General features: G+C 37.7%; 1 protein-coding gene across 4 annotated transcripts in view; it reads right to left on the bottom strand.

Annotated features, from left to right (window-relative positions):
- ETV1 (ETS variant transcription factor 1) overlaps positions 1–19,319 on the bottom strand; it is a 67,294-nt gene that overhangs the window by 36,950 nt on the left and 11,025 nt on the right. For all 4 annotated transcript variants that reach the window (XM_067291629.1, XM_067291628.1, XM_067291632.1 and 1 more), the window contains exon 5: positions 16,584–16,637. In XM_067291629.1, coding sequence (XP_067147730.1) covers positions 16,584–16,637 — 54 coding nt within the window. The remainder of the gene's footprint in view (positions 1–16,583; positions 16,638–19,319) is intronic.

The raw sequence follows: 19,319 nt of genomic DNA, 5'->3' as shown, positions 1-19,319 counted from the left end.
CAAAAAGTTATTTTATAATTTTCAAACTTCAGATTCCTGTCTAGAACACAAAGTAAAATTTGTTTTTATTTTCTGAAGAAGTGATTTAAATATTTTTTTAAAAATTATGAGATATTACTGGTAATTTAGTGACGTGGGTTAACGGCTGGCAATCTGACTGCACTGCCCAAAAGAAACCATGATGTCTTATTATTGACACTTGTAGGTAATGAGCATTTACTGTATGGTATAGAATGAACTGACAGTAGCAACCTTGCTTGTGTTACTGAACTCAAATGACGTTAAGTGATATTATATTCATGTGTATTAAGTTCGAGGACTTTGTGCATCCGCAGAGAGGAGGAAGTAACAGGGAGGTCAGCCTAAGTCATGCCCTCTATATTTTTGCTGAATGTTTCTGGCTTGCTTTTCACATTTATGCCCTCAAATCACCCTCTAAACCTGATTTTGTAAATAAACTCATTCATTTTTACAACCAATTACAAAAAAACTGTTAATATGTGATATAAATTTACAGAGATGAACACATTTGAATAGAGGGGACTTGATTTTTGACAGAAGAAGAAAAAAAGATAGAAGATGGAAAAAAAAGTAAGTTAACACAGCTTACATCTCCAGGTGCTAGACTGATTGAGGTGACCTGAGCAAGTATTCAGTAAAATTTCAAAAGCAAAAGAAGAAGCCCTCTGTACTGATAAAGCCAATACTGCCACACTTTAAATCTATCTTGCAATACGCACAGAAATGCAGCAGGCACTTCAGATACATCAGAGTCTCTCAAAGATTCTTTTCCAGTACATTTACCTCCGCCAAGCCCTCCCCTTCCCCCAACACACAAAAATCCATTACTAAAGGGTCTAATCTCAGCTATCAGCACAGAGTGCCTTTTATGGAGCCATTAAACCATTTCTCTTGTTTACAGTGCCTGAAGAAAGATGTGAATTATGTCTGTGACAAAACAGGTGATAACATTTCTAAACTGCTATCAAAATGCAAACTGAAATACACTTAAGGACAGGGACCCTAGTTCGCGTTTTTGCAATTTTCCTTGCTCACTATAACTGAGCAGCACTCACCTGATGATTTAGAGCAATTATTTATGCTGTAAGTACAACAGGTAGGCATTTTGGTCCAAAAAGATATATATAGATAGAGTAACAGTTTATTGAACGGTTCATTCAGGAGGGCAAAATGCTGGTTACTTCTCAGCTGTTAGCGATGACCTAGGTGCTCTTATCAGCAGACTTAGAAGAATAAAAAAAAAATCCAAACAACATAGTGGGTTCATACAATGCCTGCAATGCTCTAATTCTGCAACAGTTACTTACCATTTAAATCTACAACTTCTAAATTCAGTATTGGTATTTGTCCTTCCAATGCAACAAGTCACAAAACTGAACACTTCTTACATGACCTTCCAGGTGGGAATGCCAGTCTTAGATATCTGTTTTTGAAATGGTTCTAAAAATATGTATTTAACTTACGGAACAACAGCCTTCTGTGTTCTGGAGATTGTTTATTGATTATTTATTTCTAGATCATTGTGATTTGAGCTACAGACCTTCGCAAGTAGTTAGTTACCTGCACTCTGAATTTGAACATTTAATAGGCATCTGACATGCCTGAGCAGTGTGCTCTTTCCATGTCATTCCACTACCTATTAGCTGAGGCGTTTTACAGGTTATCTCTGGGGTGCACAGGAGGAATTAATTGAAGCAGCTGAAGCAGGGCCTGGACCCAGATGACCAATCCTTCATACTCTGGAGGTTACTGCTGCTACAGCAGCTGAATGGTCATACAGCCTAGTGTACTAACACAAACTGAAATAAAAACACCTTTTTGGAAAGGTGACAGCTCAGCAATAAGCATATATATAAGTCTCATAGTCAATGGAAGAGAGGTAGAAGGAGGAAAAGAGAGTAAAAAGGGTGGTGTCTGAGTCTGTCCAGCTAAACTGTTCCCAAGGCTTTTGAATCCAAGCTTACACATACAGACCACTGCAACAGCTGCAAGTATGGATGACTGAGGCAAGTTTCCACCTTGTACAGTCTCTTGGCTAGACGACGGCAAAAAATGCTCTTGTTCCTGACCACTGAAACAGCTGCAATGAGCAAGACTTGAAGACTGTAGACCGCTTTAAAAAGTGGCTGAGCAGATTAAATCTGTACAGACTCTACCAAGTTCTCCAACCATTTGATCTATCAAAGTCACCTCTATCAGATCTCAGCTGGACTCCAGTCAACGGGATTTCATTTAGGTCCTACTCTTTGCCAGATATTAAAAGAAGATGGTGACAAATTGGATATCTGACACACAGATGTGTATCATCATCGTGGTTTCAGAGACTCTCCTGGCAGTTTATATAGAAACTGAACATGGACATGGGACCTGAGCTTTCAGGATTTCACAAGTGAAAGTCATTAGAAAAGGGGGAAAAAAAAATATTCTGAACCAAACTTTTCAAGTTTTTTTTTTGGGGGGGGAGGGGGGGAAGGCACGATATTGATATGGTATTATTGTCTAAATCAAAGAGAAAGAATTTGTCCCTAGAGACAACTGGCCTCCACCGAGTCCCACTGAGTGGTGACTATTCACCAGAATCAGTGTGTGTGTGCGTGCACATGCACACACATGCACAGTCAAATGGAAGTAAATATACTGAAGATGAAAGCATGCCTCTGCAATGATACATTGCGTATGGTCAAAATATGTTTAATATTATAATAAACAGCAACAAGTTTCTTCCTTTTCAAATACCTATTTGAAACTTGGGAGAAAATGGGGAAGAGGCATGCAATAGAGAGGAACAGGAGGTAAGCATGTAAAAATGGCTTCAACTAAAAAGCTGGTTCTTTTACTATGTGGTGGCCTGGTTTTATGTCCAGGGAAGGAAATTTGAGGATAGCCAGTATCACTGCAAATGTTCTGCCACCCCTCCTCTCGGTGCTCTTTCCCAGAAAGTGAAACCTCATGATTGGGCAGTACTTGGCAGACCTATTAGATATGATTCCATCAATTCAGTCTTTGCCTTGGCTTCAGATCAGATCCTTCCAGCCCCTACCAGCTCAATAGATAGAAACAGCATGGGACCTCATTTTTTGGAAGCTGGTTCTGAACGATGAGCCCAAGCACTAGCTTTCAAAGCCAACTGGCAAGAATAGAATACGTGGGCAAATGGATCTATTTGAGAACCTTGTTTAACAAAAAGAAAATACCAGCTTGGAAGTAATCTGTCACCTTTACTGGAAAATATGCAACTACAAATTCACTTTAATAACAGTTAAAACTCACTCTGCAAAATGAAGCAAATATTGCTTATTTTCCTTTCCAGTCTAAAGCATACAATACTGTGCATGTCAATTAACAGTCTACTTAAATACTGCATTGCAAGAATGCAATAGCATATTTTTTAAAATCCTTGGCCGGGGGGGGGGGGGGAGGTAAAGAAGAGTAAAAGACAGTCCATAATTGTGGGATTTGGCCCTCAGAGTCTACATGAATTGCTCTCTCATGATATGATGTGAGAAGAAAAAGATATTGACTATAAATTTGAATTAGAAAAGAGTAGTAAGTAGATGAAGATGCACTGCCCTGAAAACTGGAATTCTTTCCTATTTACTACTGTAGAATTTCAAGATGGAAAGTAACAGCACGATTTCCTACAACTGATATTGGGAAATTCTCAACCTTAACATCTGCAGTAATGCATGTGTATTAACAAACACTGTTTGTTAAAATTACTTTCTCTGCTTTGGAGTAGGTTTTTTTTTTTTTTTTTTTTAAGCAAACCACAAAGCAGTACAGATTAGAGACTAAAAGACAAAAAAACAAGTATTAGTGAAAATCAATTTTAAATTAATTGAATCAACTGTTCATCTCTAGGTTATTTTAATTCTACATCTCCATCATAATTATTCCCTGTCTTTACTGTGATCTGGCTTTAACATAAAGCCTTTGAGAATAATACATGCAAGACTGAAGAAAAGGTTGAATTAGAGAACAGAGATGGGTTCACAGTACCTGGAACATATCAAAGTTGCAGCAGGTCTGTTACAGAAAAAGGTTACATCACTATCCATACAGCAGGTTTATATCAGGGCTTTTGTACATGGGAAAAAAAGTGACCAGCATCATTATAATTATACTGCAGACTGTAAGAGCCGCTTCCTACGGGAGAGCTTTTCTGACTCCTAAAAATGGCACTCCTGTCTCATTTCAGCAAAGAAATTCTTCTAGACATTTCTTTAGAAGCGGAAAGAAATGTCATTCTTTAACTGAAATATTTTTTTCTAACGCTTGCATGCTTGGAGGACTCTGAGCCACGGCAGATGCAGTGTACTCCAGAGGTGGAGGGCTTCTTAGCCAGGGTGGAGGAGGGGGGCACAAGATTGTACCCACATGGCTTAATAACTGGTTTAATTCTGTAAATCCCCATTTATAGACACCCCTCCTTTGCTTGTCTGTGCAGCTGCAATTTCAGTAATATTCGTCGAAGTTTCTGGGAGGACAACTGCAGCACTGGGGCTGGGACTGCTGGAGGCATGGCAGAGAATGCAGCGATTACGAGCCGCTTGGCTCCTCACTTAAAAGGACCCTGGCAGCTGACAATCAAAGTTACAAGTAAGTTTGCATATCAAAAAAAAAAAAAAAAAAAAAAAAGCCTGCCCAAAAGAGTAAGCCAGCTGGTTAGAGAAAGAGGTGGGGAGGAAGAAAAAAAGAAAAAAAAAGCTTTCAGTAAATATTAATAAAAGTTAATCTACTCCCCAAATCCCAAAGACCGAGCAATTACAAGGCAAACTTTTCAACAGGCTGCTAGCAAACACTTTGTTAGGACACTATCTGTCCTTTGGCCTAAACTGACACTGTATTTGGCCAGCTGCTAACAGGCTGAACCGCCACATGGTATCAGAAGATTGTCACTCCCCTCTGCCCCCAAAGCAAACGACTAATTTGACATGATTTTGGCTAGCTGAACCCTCTCATCCTCCACTCCCAAAAGATTTCTAGCAGAGAATTGTCTAGAGCATATTTTATTTAGGGGGAGTTACAGTTACTGACACAGTTTCTTAGCGTCTGAAAGCAGCAATCTCCCAGAAATGCTTTCACGGGCACTATTTTCCACTGATTTATGTCCCCTTCATGCAGTGCTATCCTTCCTTCCAGACATTTACCTGCTGGAGTTTATGAGACTGGCAATTGCAGGCAGCCAAGGGAAAGTACCACCGCCGCAGCAGGTGCCCTCACCCGGCACAACGAATCGCCTCAGAGCAAGTGCCTTGAGGGCAAAAGTTAACTTGTTGGTAAACACCACAGACACCGGCTAACCATGAGAATAATACGAGGAAATTTGCAGAACCTTGCGGGGAGGGAGAAACACAGGATTAAGGCAGTAGGATCAAACTCGCTGGCTTTGATGTTAGAGGAGAGAAGGTGAGGCAGGAGGAAGAGCTCCCTTCCTCCCGTCCCCTGCCCCCAAAACAAACGGGGCTCACAGCTCTCTGGAGGAGGAAGCAGTAACCTAATAAAAATTAAACCAGCCGGGTTCTGTAGCATTTGATCTAAAACCCATGGATAACAAGCTGATGGGAGGGGGGAAATCTAAAGATATTTTAACCTTTCTAGACTGGATCTGCAACCCCAAGGACCCCCCAGAGAAACACAGTTGCTCTTCATTTGCATTAACTTTTGGTGTTAAAATTCTGCCAGGAGATCAGGGTCATTTGCTCCTACGGTTCCTTACAGTGTCTGTGGCTCCGAAGGCGCCCAGGCAGGATGCAAAGGGAGGCCAATCTGCCCTGAGAACTCACACTAAAGAGGCAGGTCGTAATGTAAAACCAAGCCTGGGAGAAAACCTAAATTGCATTCCTACCTGGGACTTATCAGTGGAGTTAAATGCAAGGAGGAAGAGCACTGGACACTAAATTAGGGTCTGTGCGCTTTTCTGAGGAGGAGATTTCCATTTGCAGCAATTTTGAAAATTTAATTTAAATTGTAAGATGTAATGGCTAAGTACATATGTAACTTCCATTACTAAAATATCCAAGTGATATAATACCCCAGTGTTTTACACAAAACGCACACACACACTCTCATCCCATTTCCACTTCAGGTAAATTAGCAGTTTGAGGTCTTTTTTTCCCCCCCCCAGCTTTCAAGGATACAGAATCATCAAGAAAACTTTGGCAAATCTAACAAATGTTTCTACCAGAAATAACAATAAGGTTTAAAATAAACCATTTAATTTGTTTTGGTATTTTTTATTTTAAAAGTATCCTCAACTTCATATGTAGGCAAGCATGTTCATAGCACGGAAGAAAAAAAAACCAAACAGTTTTTAGCAGGAACTAATTCTGACTCTAGTTTCCCGTTTATAGGAAACTTTCAAGTCAGATCAATCTAGTTTAAAATATATGTTTTTTTTCTTTTCTCATATATTCATTCATACAAAGAGCCAGCTATACAGGAGAAGGCAGCTGATCTTGTACTTGCAGCTAGACAAAAAGTGAAGAAAAAATGGATTTAATCTCTAGTTCTGCCATTTGTCATTTATAACCCAAACAACTTTTGGTTTCAAAAGGTTGCTTCTAGTTTGAAGTATTTCAGTCTTAGGAGCCTACCTTCAGAGATCCATAACCAGTGAGTCAGTTTACTTCCCTGCAAAATAGGACTATCTTCATAATAAAAGAACATCATAATAAAAGAACATCATAATAAAAGAACATCATAATAAAAGAACATCATAATAAAATTATCCTTAAGGATAATCATGCCTGTCTGTCAGTTAGCTACTCAAAAATATGTGAAAGCAAGTGCTAGACAAGCCAATAGATAATAAAATGGATTACCAGAGAGCTCTCTCAAGCATACATTAAGCAACTAATTTAAAAGATTATTTACAATTTGTTTTTATTTTAGCAACTCTCAGTGATAGAGAGGCATTAAAGGGAACAAAAATTATATTTTCAGAAAATAATTTTTAATTTGATGCTGCCTTTAACAGTAGAAAAATGTATTCATTCACAGAACAAGCACACACTCACTCAAGGTATCTAATGGGATTTTTGTTTACTGTGCTGGAAGAATGAAACAGTCACAACTCTAAATACCTATGTCTCCTTCATACTTAAATTTTCAAGAACACTCAGCAATAAGGCATCACTACCCAGATCTAGTTTCTATTTCATTAAAGCGAGGCTCAAATCTAAATCTTTAGTTTACTACTAAATTACAGAGAGCACTGCAAAAGCTGCAGTTTCCACTGGAAAAGGTGCAGGCCATTCAAATGAGTCAACAGTAAAATTCAGCTCACAAGTTTTATCACTGATTCAACAGGGAAACAAAGAAGCCATTGTCAAAGCGGTTACATCTGGGAAACTAAAGTCAGGACTGAAATAAGGAGCTTGATATTCAAAGACTCTTAGCAAAGAGCTTTTTTTGAAGTTGGTGGAATTTGGACCACCTGACTCTGATTCTCAGCACAGCTATTTAAAGCTTCTGCTATCACTTATAGTGTCTTTACTGTACATGAGACTCAGATCTGAATATATAGAACCACTAAATGAACATTTGAGAATCACTAAATGCACATTTTTCTGAAGCCATGTATTAAGTTTTTTGATTATTTTACACATGCATGCAATCAGTGAGTGTAAAAATTATACAATGTGTAATTCTTATAAACATGTGTGTCTATATACATATACTATATGTATATACACACACATACACACACAGAGTAGACACTGTATATATATAAATGCATTTGTATAAATCTAGCTTCCAAATTCTAGTGCTAAATATTTGATACTTTTGGTCTTTACTGAATATTGGTACTTTCCCAAAGTTTCTATTGTCTCCATTTGTGTTTGTGCTTAGCCACGTGAAGTTTTCTTTACAGGTGGATTAGAAAGGAAACATTGCGCTCTGTTTCAGCATGAAGATGTGCGAGCAGTTAAAAAAAATAATAAAACTATTCATCTTTTTTAGATATATGTTAGGAACAGAAAAGAACCAACATTTGAACAAAGAGGATCAAATTTGCAAAACTGGCAATTGTTTTTGCACTTGTAAATTTTCAAATGTCCTTGATTATGACTCCCAGAATATAAAGTTAAATTTAAAGACAAGAACCTGGCCAGTGAGTAACCTGCCTTTCACTGACTGCAGGACTTGGCAATAAATGTCATTGCTAAAAAATATTTCACTACATTAACTTACTGGCAACCACATTTGCTGAGTAAGTCCATAAACAGACACAGGAAAAAAGACAACCAGAAATAAAGTTGCTAATGATTCACTCTTTTCTAACATGCATAATCCTCAGCTTAAAGAACAGATACATAAGAATAAAGATATCCTTTACCAACATAGTTCACTTCTCTCCTCACCTCGAATCAAGGTCGACCTAGAATCCAAAATGGGTAAGAGTAATGTATCAAAGACAAGGAGATCAAGCAGGAGCTTCAATAAGAAAAAAGAAAAGAGAAGAATCCTTCTCAGGCAAAAGATTGTAGCACAAACCTTAAAAAATAAACCAGTTTTTCATTTACAAGTTTGGAGTAGGTAGGCTTAGATTATTTCTAGAATAAAATGTTGATGACTTCTAAAACTCAAAATGCTTAACTTTCCTACTTAATGCATTGAGTAGCTAGTCTAATAAATATTATCATTTATACATATTTATCAGCTTATAAAAGGCTCCACCATAATTACTTCCCAGTACTGAAACGCACAGGACCAAAATGAAAGGACACTAAACGTGAAGCAAGGGGTGCCTTTCCCTGCGTGCTTGCAGGGGCTAGCAACATTGGTCTTGCATGACATGACTGAATCACAGACTCTCCAATCCTTAACTGACGCTCTGAGGACTGTCTCTCTCTCCTCCCTTTTTTTCCTGCTATAGCCCTTGAAAACTTCACTGTGGTCTGTGGGAGAGTCTGACTTCTGTCTTCAGTTGCTGAGGCAGTAAGCAGAAGAAAAAAAAAAATGACAGAGACTGTAAAAACACGCAGAGAAACACATGCAATAAATAGAAGTGGACTCAACTTTCAAACTGCCTCTTATTTTACAATATCCCAGAGCTTATGGATTTTGAAACCATTATCTAGGATGCTCTTGGAATACAAGACATGTTGTCCAAAGACACTGCATGGAAAGCAATTTAAGGAGAATAACTGCTTGTGTGAAAACAGGTTTACAGAAACTCTTCAGTCTGCCTTGCTTGGTTTTGATTTCTGTATGAAAATACAGTAGAAACAAATGTCCACGTACTTTAACACAACTGGAACTGAACAGAGCCTCTAAAAAACAAACAAAAATTTATATTCCTGATGAAATTAATGGAACTGCTGTCCATTTTAAGCCAGAAATAACTGTAGCGTCAGGAAAATACTGCTGTGATTACAAGTTACGCTGTGAGGCTTGCCTGTATTTCCACAGATGGGATCTTCACGGAGTTCTTAGAAGGAGGGAAGGAGGAGAAACTTTCCTCAGAGAGGAAATGGAAGGTTTTTTTCCATACTGAAAATTCAACATTTTAAATAAAACGTTTAATGTTGTTGTTTTTATGTAAACAGATCTCAGGAAGTGATCTGACAGCCTTAAGAAATTACCATTTGAAAGCAAAAAGGTCTACATGCTTCATCTTTGATCTACAAGACAGATTTATCACAGGACAGGATGACTGAAGTTTATTCATTAGCTGATAACCTCAACATGCAACTCAACCCTTTAATCTGCAATAAAACAGCAAATGAGGATAGGGCTCTGAGGAAAGAAAACTTAGCCTGGCCTAGAAGGAGGGCAAGGGAGCAGATTGGGGGGGGGGGGGGGCGGGGGAATGCTATCCAGTTGCTTGGACTCCGCCATACTCCAGAGAGCTGGAGTCAATCAGGTTCACATCCGGGTCCTGTGCAGTTAAACCATATCCACATAATAAGACTCCTTCTCTGCTGGGATGCCCAGAGGTAACTTTAAGTCAGCAATAAACTTTGCATCACAGCATGCAAGCCACTCGGAAATGAACAGCTCCAACTAAGTTTTAGACAGCAAAAGCTAAGTAACTCAATGGAACCTTGACATTTGTTTCACAGGGCTATTGCCACCATCAGTATTTATGCAATTTATAGTCAGTAGTACTACTAACATTCAGGAGAACATAAAGTCTTCTAATCCTTCAGAGCTTGGAATTTAGTATAAAAATGCAAACAGAAAAGCAAATAAACAGAATCTGCTTATTAAAATCAGAGCAAATCCACAAACTCTCTTAAATACTGTTAAGATCACAAGTTAAAGGCATTATGGTTCATGACCTGCCTACTGATAAAACTTGTCCAAAAATTAAATCTTGCAGTTATGGAAAAGGCCAGGACTATGCAGGTTTAAATAGCTCAAAAATCCTCTAGAGGAAGGAGGAAGAAAAAAATCCTTATTAGCACAGGCTAATGCCTAGCAGTGAACCACTAAATGAGTCCGCAAAGTTCTCTGGAAGACATCAATCCCTAATTTCTTTTGAATGAGAATTAAAATTAAAAAAAAAAGTTAACAGCCGCTAACAGTTTCAGTCCTGTTTTAAACAAGAAAGCAACCCACTCAGGGGCAGAATGAAAGAAGTGAGGCTAAGGCAACTATGAAGGGAGGGAGATAAGGTGGTCAGCACAGACTCCTCAGTCTGACCTTTCCAGCTCTAACAACAGCAATTGCATTGGACTATCTCTACAAAATGCTTTGAGATCTCTAGATAAGTGATCATTAAGAAAGCTGTATACCTCACAGCAGAGTGATACACACATTTCTGTATCTACTTCAAACTGGGAAACAAAGATGTTAAGCAACATGCCCAAGGTCATGCAAAGCTAAAGGTAGGAAGAAACTCTGGAGCCCTGACTTTCACAGCCCTTTAAAAAGAATCCCTCACAGTCGGGCATGCACTAAAATAAATAAAATTATCTGTATTTGACAAAGTCTGACCTATGAAAGGAAGTACTTTAAAGACAAGTGGCAAGAAACAGAGCACAGCTGCAGCAGAAAGCACTAACAGGGAGAGCTTTCTGGGATTCGGTGCTAAGAACAACTAGCACCACCTCGCAGAGTACTTGTTGCACTGCCTCCTGCAGTATCACACTTGCAGAATGACACTTAAAGAAAAGGCAATTCCTATCACACAGACTTAAAAAAAAAAAAAATCTATTTAAAAAAAAAAATCTAAAGGCATGCTGGTATTAGCCTGCAGCTTGCCACACACTACCAACTGCACTTTCTAGGACACTGTGCACTACCAAGATGACTACCAGCTGCCCATGTACTGAATCACCACGTTAAAAAAATTTGTCGTTTTTTCAGTCCACTAACAAATTGTTTCTACAGGCTGTAAAATTAAAAGTATTCTGCATCATAAACAAAATCATACCTAGTCAATAAGTCTCCTTCTGACTTATGCAGGCTCACTGGAAATTAAATAGTTAAAGTAGAGAATACCAGAACAATGTATTTTTAACAAAATATATCAAAATATGTCAAAATAAATGAAAATTAAACTTCACCAATTGTTCACCAATTCTTGCTATATTAAAGCAAATAGGAAGTGCTCCTGTAGTTGTGAAATTTAATTTTGAAATTTAACTCACAGAAAGAAAAAGCAAGAAAAGAAAACAAACCCAGAGCACTTTTCGCTTGATAGTGCAAAAAAGCCCAACCACGATTTTGTATACTGCAAATACATAAATAAATATTAAAGCTTTTCCTCATTTAAACTGCATTTGGAATATACCAAGCCATTATTTAAAATGACAGAAGAATACAGCTACCTGAAGCCTATGTAAAGAATCTCTCTTTAACAGGCTTTTAAAGATTGCAAGACAGAGCATCTAAAAAGCACATCCCTGAATAATTTAAGGCTCCTGGCATCTACATTGAAAGAACTTTTTCGCTAAACCTGGAGGAAGGAAAAAAAAAAAAGAGGTAAGAGAAAAAATAATGATTTTGTTGCTCATCCTTCAAGACCTTTACTAAAAAGTATTTTTCCTATCTTAAAGTTTAATCAGACATGGAGGAGTGGGGATTTTACAGCCAGCCCTTCCAAATTTACAGTCAACAGCTGTGGTCTAACACTAACATTAACATTTACCCATTGGCAGTGTTAAGTTAAGGCTGTGATGGTCAGGGAAACAATACCGGAACAAAATGAAAGAAAAGGAAGGAGACTGATGAGCGCAAAGCACAACACAAATCCTCATTAGCAGAAATTCAATAATAAAAGAAAAAGAAAAAAGCTAGAGTTTATCATGAATCTTAAATGGATATCCTACATTTTTTGAAAAAAAACCCTAAAAGAACAGATGAATATTAATACAAACCATTAAATAAACCCCAAAACATGATTATGCCATTAAAGGACCAGGCATCCTGGTTTGGTGCAGGGTAATCCCTGTTTATAACCAATTGTAGCAAGGTCGAATTACAAATCAGCGTGCTGTTGATAGTACCGAGTTTTCTCTGCCAACTACATCGTTTAGACATCAGCAAATCCTACCTACTTCCTCTTGTGTCTGTCATAGAAACCATCCAAACAATGGGAGCAAGCAATCTTCACTTCAAACGCTATTAGCTTCAAGCAAACTGAACGATTAATTCATTTTTACTCCTAGATTGGAAAAGTCCTTGCTGTTCTACAGTATCTGAAAGCCTTGCCACTGATTACAGCCAGCTCAGGATCTGGCTCCTCCTCAGTATATGAAAATGGCCCTGAAACAATAGGGAACCTTATCTGAGGTAGTTAACACAAGTTATACTTCTTAAAAAGTAAACAGAGTCTTCATACAGACACCAAAACAGCTTAAGTAGGTCTTACGTAAGAATTTGGAAAAAGTGTTATGTACAGAACACTTGTTCAAAAAAAAACAAATACACACACACACACACACACACACACTTGTGCTTTTGTCTTATGCAACTTTCCCCAGTTACTGTAAGACTACTAGAAAACTACTAGAAGTCTGCTGCTGTATGAAGTATAGACGTAGATTCAGAACGGGGGAAAAAACTTCCCCAACACAAAATTTCCAAGTAAATGCCTACAAAAGTGATTCCTCCCTCTCTTCGTGGAATTTTTATCTCTTGCCAGAATGGAGATGAAAGGAAAGGGTGAGAAAATTACACCATTTAATATGCAGTTGCCATATTTTTTCCTGTGTAATTGCAAGATGAAAAATTCTTTCTGACGCACATTTTTCTCCCTTAGAACTCAAGAAGTTCAATTGCTGCAGAAAGCAGAAGGTTATCAGAAACTAATTGTGATTTGTTTGCCAAATTTCATCAGAACAGGCTAGTCCTTACCTACGCTTCACTCAGCTGACTCTGAGCACAAAATGGTTCTTTGTGATAGGTATTCAAGGTTAAAAACTGCACAATAAAAAGGTAAAACAAGATGTGCCTTTGGACACTGTGACAAAAAGGAAAGGTTTGGGAAGTGCACATGTTTCAAAGATTACTGGGGGAGGAGTGTGGGGAGGAAGGACCTCTTCCCAGAAAGCACAACATAAGAAGAAAATAAATTCAACTTTTAACAGGTAAACTGAAGTTTAAAGCATTAAGGCAAAGCTTGACAAGCTGGATTCTTAGCTAGTAGAAGTATGCGTAAATCTAGTAACGTCAATAATATTACATAAAGTTATGCTAGCTGTTGATCTCACCCACAGTCTCTAGAGCCCACACCTACCTATAAATATATAGTTTGCTTTTTTAAAAAAAAACTGATTGAAGTTTAATAGCACGCTCATAATTGAAATTTTCATGGTTCCAAGCTAGCTTTGAAGTTAAATCCCTAAGTGGATAAAGCGGACTCTATATCTAATCTAAACTAAATGTTTCCCTTAGTTACTAATACCAGCACTGTTTCACTAGTTGAAAATGTTATTATAGAAAAGAAAGGCAGAACCCACTGCAATGTAAGGGACATTTAATCCTGCTCAGTGCTAGGACATGGTGCATGTTCTTAGAAATACCAGTTCCTCCACTCTTTTCCACACCTTTGCTTCAAGAGATGACTAATCTGCTGATTTCTAGGTGAGAAGGTTTTAACCATAGCTTCCCAGCACAGCTACTGTTAGCAGTACTTCTTACAACTTTTTTCCATGCTCTAAGTTTCAAGTTAAGCCCACAAATCTACCTAATCTAGTTTTAAAGACCATTTTTGAAAGAACAAAGCTAGAAATAAAACTTCACTGATTTTTGCTCCTGGACCGTAGGCTGTAACTGTTTCAGTGCAAAACTTCAGATTTCTTTACGTATTCTGTGAATTACACGCCCCCCTCCCCCCAATCCCTATAGAGCTCCATAAACAAGCTTTGTTCAGGAAGTTTAAACAAGGTTAGAGAAATAAAGTGCACCAAAAATGCTGGTGGACCACAATGTGGTTGCCTGTGGACTAGACAGTGACCTTCACTGGTTTACACTTCTGCCCTTCACTACCATTTTTGTCTCCATTATGTGTATTAGACACTGAACCTTTGCACTGAAGGCTGGCCTATCCTCTCCCATGTAAAACGAAAATCAAACAAACAGGAAAAAAACAAACCCAAAAAACTCCTGCTAGACTGCTGCCAAGTAATAAGGCAAGCACTATATATGGACTTAAAGATTATATATAGTGAGTAATTATAATACAGTTTGAAGGCAGGTCTGGATCCTAGAGAAAACAGTCCCAATTGTGGCACTTCTGCAACAGTAATTTCCCTGTGGCTTTGGTTATGTTGATCTCCGTTCCTGTTTCATAGAGCCCACAGCTACATACATTATATCCAAGTATATATCTGAAACTCCATAACCTTTGCCAGAGTAACTCTCCAGGAAGCTCTCCTGACCTTTACTTAAGATAAAGAAAGCAACTGAAATGAAGAAATAAATGTTCCTTTGATAATACTGTGTAAGCTGTGGCTAAGGAACTTTGAAATGCAACAGCATTAATAAAATAGCCATGTTAGGAGAATTTCTTTATCACCAAAAGCAGTGACAAGCTTCAATGGGGCTTTTCATTCACAGTTCACAAATTATTTTCCAAGAATCATTGACTTGTTGTGCAACGATAATTGTGGGTTAATAGAAGCCCTAACTGAACTTTGTACTCTTACACAAAGGACGTATGCATACATGACTATATTTGGACACAGCTCCATACATAGAACAAGAGATTTAATTTTCAATTTATAGAACCATTTTGGCTTTCCTACTATAATACAAAGAATTGTCTGTGAACCCAGAAGTGAAACAATTGTTACAAAGAGCAACTTTAAAAGTGACCATAATTCCATAATTGTTCATTAGTACATGTACAGGAACTAGTAGAGAAAAATCAAAAATAAACTGTTTCTGTGCAGGTATGCTATCAGTGCCCAGAGAAGAAAAAAAAAAAAAAAAAAACTTGTTTTTCCTAAAACGTTGTCATGCATATTCTCAACAAGTTCTTCTTAAAACAGTCTCTAAATAACTGGGAAAATCCTCCAAGATTTATATAAAAAACTAAACAACTCTGAATTTGTTTTATGGGTTAAAAACTATTTTAATGCAATTTTTTCTAATTTCTCTAATTTTAATCTCAACATTTCAATACATGAATGCTGTATTTAACAAGTACCTGATTTAGTGAGCTGCAGTAATTCACTCTAATAGGATACATAATTTAAGTTATTTAGCAAAATGGAAAAGCTGCCTTGCACTCTGCTGCAATCAGCAGGCACTGTTCAGAAGAGACCTCTGCTCATGGAGAGATTTATCGTGAGGTAGAAAGATATATAAAGGAGATGTAAGAAGTCTGTGACTTTGTCATATAATGTTCATAATCTCATTTCTTTAATATGTCTTTGCAACAAGTTAAAACCACAGAACAGCAAGTACATCAAAGGGGAGCTAGCATTTTAGCAGCTAAGGGCAAGATTTCAGGGGTACAGGTTAAAACAAAAAAAAAGTTTTGGCATGTGTTAAGTAGAGTAGCAAACAATGCAACACAACACACCCAGTTTAACATAATTCCTGCTTTCTCCCATTAATTCAAAGGGAAATTTTGCTTGAGAAGCATTTGCTAAACAACATAACACTTACTAAAATGACCTAAAATGCTTCAGCAGTGGCTGCATTCAGTTAATTATATGGAGAAAATTCTTTACAAAACCTACTGAGGAGCTCAATTTTGGTTCAAGAGGCTTGTCCTCTGTGCCTCACAGTGTCTGCCTCCGTATGGTGCCGACATCCTTCTCCTCCCGCTCTGTGGCCAGAGAAAGTCCTGGCACCTCCACGGAGCACTCGGGCACCAGCGGCTTCCCCTTGCTTCCCCAGGGATGGGAAGACGGGGGTTGGGAATGAGAGGAGAGGGCCCCTGCTGCAGGTAATACCTTCAGCCAAAACTACCTGTATTGGCCACACTTCAAAACACTACTTGCTTTATCTATTCCTTGCGCCGATGTCACTGACCGGCAAAAGGAACTATCACGTGACTGCAGATGACAACAGTAAATAGCAAATATGAAGACCCAAATGTAAATAGATAGATAGATATTATTTTTTAAGAAAGCGATGGTTCATACTATACTTACAACTTTCAGCCTGATAGTCTGGCACAAACTGCTCGTCATTGTCAGGTACCTGAGCTGAAGAAAGGAAAACAAAAACAAAAAACAAACAAACAAAAAACAAAAACGAGGAAAGAATTAAAAGAAGCCATTAAAGCATAAATAAAGACTCTCGTGCTTAATTTGAAGCACAGCCAAGATTAAAACTCGGATTTTATTCTCATTGTGGGGTATGGGAATCAGGCAGGAGAATCATTTTAGTATTAGATAACTGCTGGGGTGAGGCTCTGCAGCGCGGTGCGAGCGCAGAGCGGCCCGGCACACCGCGCGGGCAGTGGGTGGACGGGAAGGCCGACCCTGGCAGCAGGCAGCACGAGAGCCCCCGCTCCTTTCCCGCGCAAGGGTCTGCACCGACCCCGCCAGCAGCGCTCATTTGCACAACACTCACAGGGAATAGCTGCATAAAAACAAACCCTCACGTTTAACACTTAGGCATCTTTAACCCCAACTACCACATCTTCGGTATACTTACAAATGATTACAATTTTTCATGGCAGTCAGCCAACACGCTGTGGTCTTTTTTTTTGTTATTATTTTAATTACTCAAAAAGAACTATTTCACCAGACCACAGAATTCCAGTTTCACTGGTGATATTTCAGACATCCCATAAATGGTTTACTTAAAGCAAGAATCATTATTAACATCCATGCACCTTGTGCAAGATCACTTTTGCTCTTAGGAAACTTTCATTTCAAATCTGCACTATAAAATACAATAGTTTCAAGGGCTGCTGATACATAGTTTTGCTTCTGTCGTACCACAGTTCCTTTTCATCATACACCTAGGACACGAGCCATCTCTAATACTGTGTTGATAACTCATTTAAAACATTTAAGCTGAAACACCACTGCACACATACTACAGGTGGATATAGTGTAGGTGAATACAGATGAATAATTGCAGAACATTATGCTAAGAAGCAGCATCCTCAGAGCACAACTGGTTCTAGACACCTCCTAAGAGAGATTCAGCTTACCTAACTGAACTTTGTCATCTTTTTGTCAACATATGCTAACCAGAATCATCACAGCAAAGCTACATAACACTATCTGTTTGAAAATGTTTTAATTTACACAGTTCTTGTCTAAAGACAAGCAAATAATTCATATGTTCTTAATTAAAAGTTAACATCTGCCATGATCTGGTTACCCAACAAGATTCAAGAGGTTATATAATCATTTATTGAAACAGCAACTATCAAACCATTAAATAAGTGAAATGATAAAATATAACTTTAAAAGCCTTCAGAAGACTCCCCAGATTAGGAAGCACTAAACATATGTTCACCTTTATACATGTGCAACTCCTACTAGTTTGAATAGAATCTGTTTGAATGAAGAATGCCTATTTAATTATAATTACAATTATTTTGAATGTGCACTACAGTATTCTTCATGGACCAGATCTTCACTCCTTACTCAGGAAATATTTCTAATGACTTAACTGCAAGTTTTTTCTGGGTAAAGAGTTCAGAATCAGGCTCATTGTACTGAAAAATTATCTGTTCTTGGTTTTAAAACAAACGTTTAAAATCTTAATGTCTTAATTACAGCAAATACCCTTTAAGAACAAATGACCTTGGGAAATCTCCAAACACGGATTTTAACAGAAGTGTAAATAAGGTAAGTATATGATGAGTAATTAACATTACTCTGAGAAAAATACATAGATGTTGTTTTGTTAAAAGAAAGAAAAAAAATATATATATATATAGTAACCTACCCTTTTAAGAAGAAACCAGCATCTCTGAGGACATGTTAGCGCCTCAAAGTCTAAAGCTGTATAGAACACATATTTTACCAAACCAAATATTTCTAGTATTTTTGATTCATTAAATTTCTCTTTCCTCCAGAGAAACCACAGAACTTTTACCAGAAATGAACTCAGGGACAATATAAGCCCAAATACCAGCACTGTGCAAGTTTCTGACCTTTCATGTGATTCACTACATGCAAATGTTAAGCATTTTCCTTACAAAAATGCAAAATATTTGACTGTCACAGAAGAATCCAATTATGAAAGCAAGGTCTCCTAATTAAAAGGCAATTCCTAAGTATTATTTCTTACATTTCCAATTGTTTTTGAATGGTTTATGAGTACATAAAGAGTTGAAGTAATTCTACCGAGTAATTTCTTGTTTACAAAAGGCACATCCTACACATTTTCCTTAAGCTAGCTACCATTTCAAATGCAGTAAGGAGGCTATATATACATACAGATATTTAAATATTTATATATAAAATAAATAAATTAGTGAAACCAGGACATTTGAAAAAGGCAAAAACAAAACAAAAACTCTCCTGTTGAAACCAGGAAGCTACATTTAGCGATTGCAGAATTGGGACAGCAATTTTATATAACTTTCTAGAGCATACTCAGAGCGCTGGACTGCTTCACCATTGCTTTATGCCAGTTTTATCAGGTTATTTACTCCAGAACAAAACTGTTATGCAGATTTATGTATGTATCAGCAAAAGGAGGGCCTTTGTTTTCCCTGTCCCTGACTGTTTTCCCAGAGAAAAATTTGAATACATCCAGTTGAATATTCACGCAAAACCAGTATGTTCCTTTGGAGCCACTGGAATTAGCACTGATTTGGTATGGCATAAACAAGAAAAACATACTTAATTTTATGGATCCCCCAAATTTATGCAGACATATTTAATAGAGATCAAGGAGCATCTCTTTATCAGTACTCT

The sequence above is a fragment of the Apteryx mantelli genome, chromosome 2 (assembly GCF_036417845.1).
Source record: "Apteryx mantelli isolate bAptMan1 chromosome 2, bAptMan1.hap1, whole genome shotgun sequence".
NCBI lineage: Eukaryota > Metazoa > Chordata > Aves > Apterygiformes > Apterygidae > Apteryx > Apteryx mantelli.
Note: the sequence above shows the minus strand (reverse complement) of the source record. Positions and strands in the feature narration are given on the sequence as shown.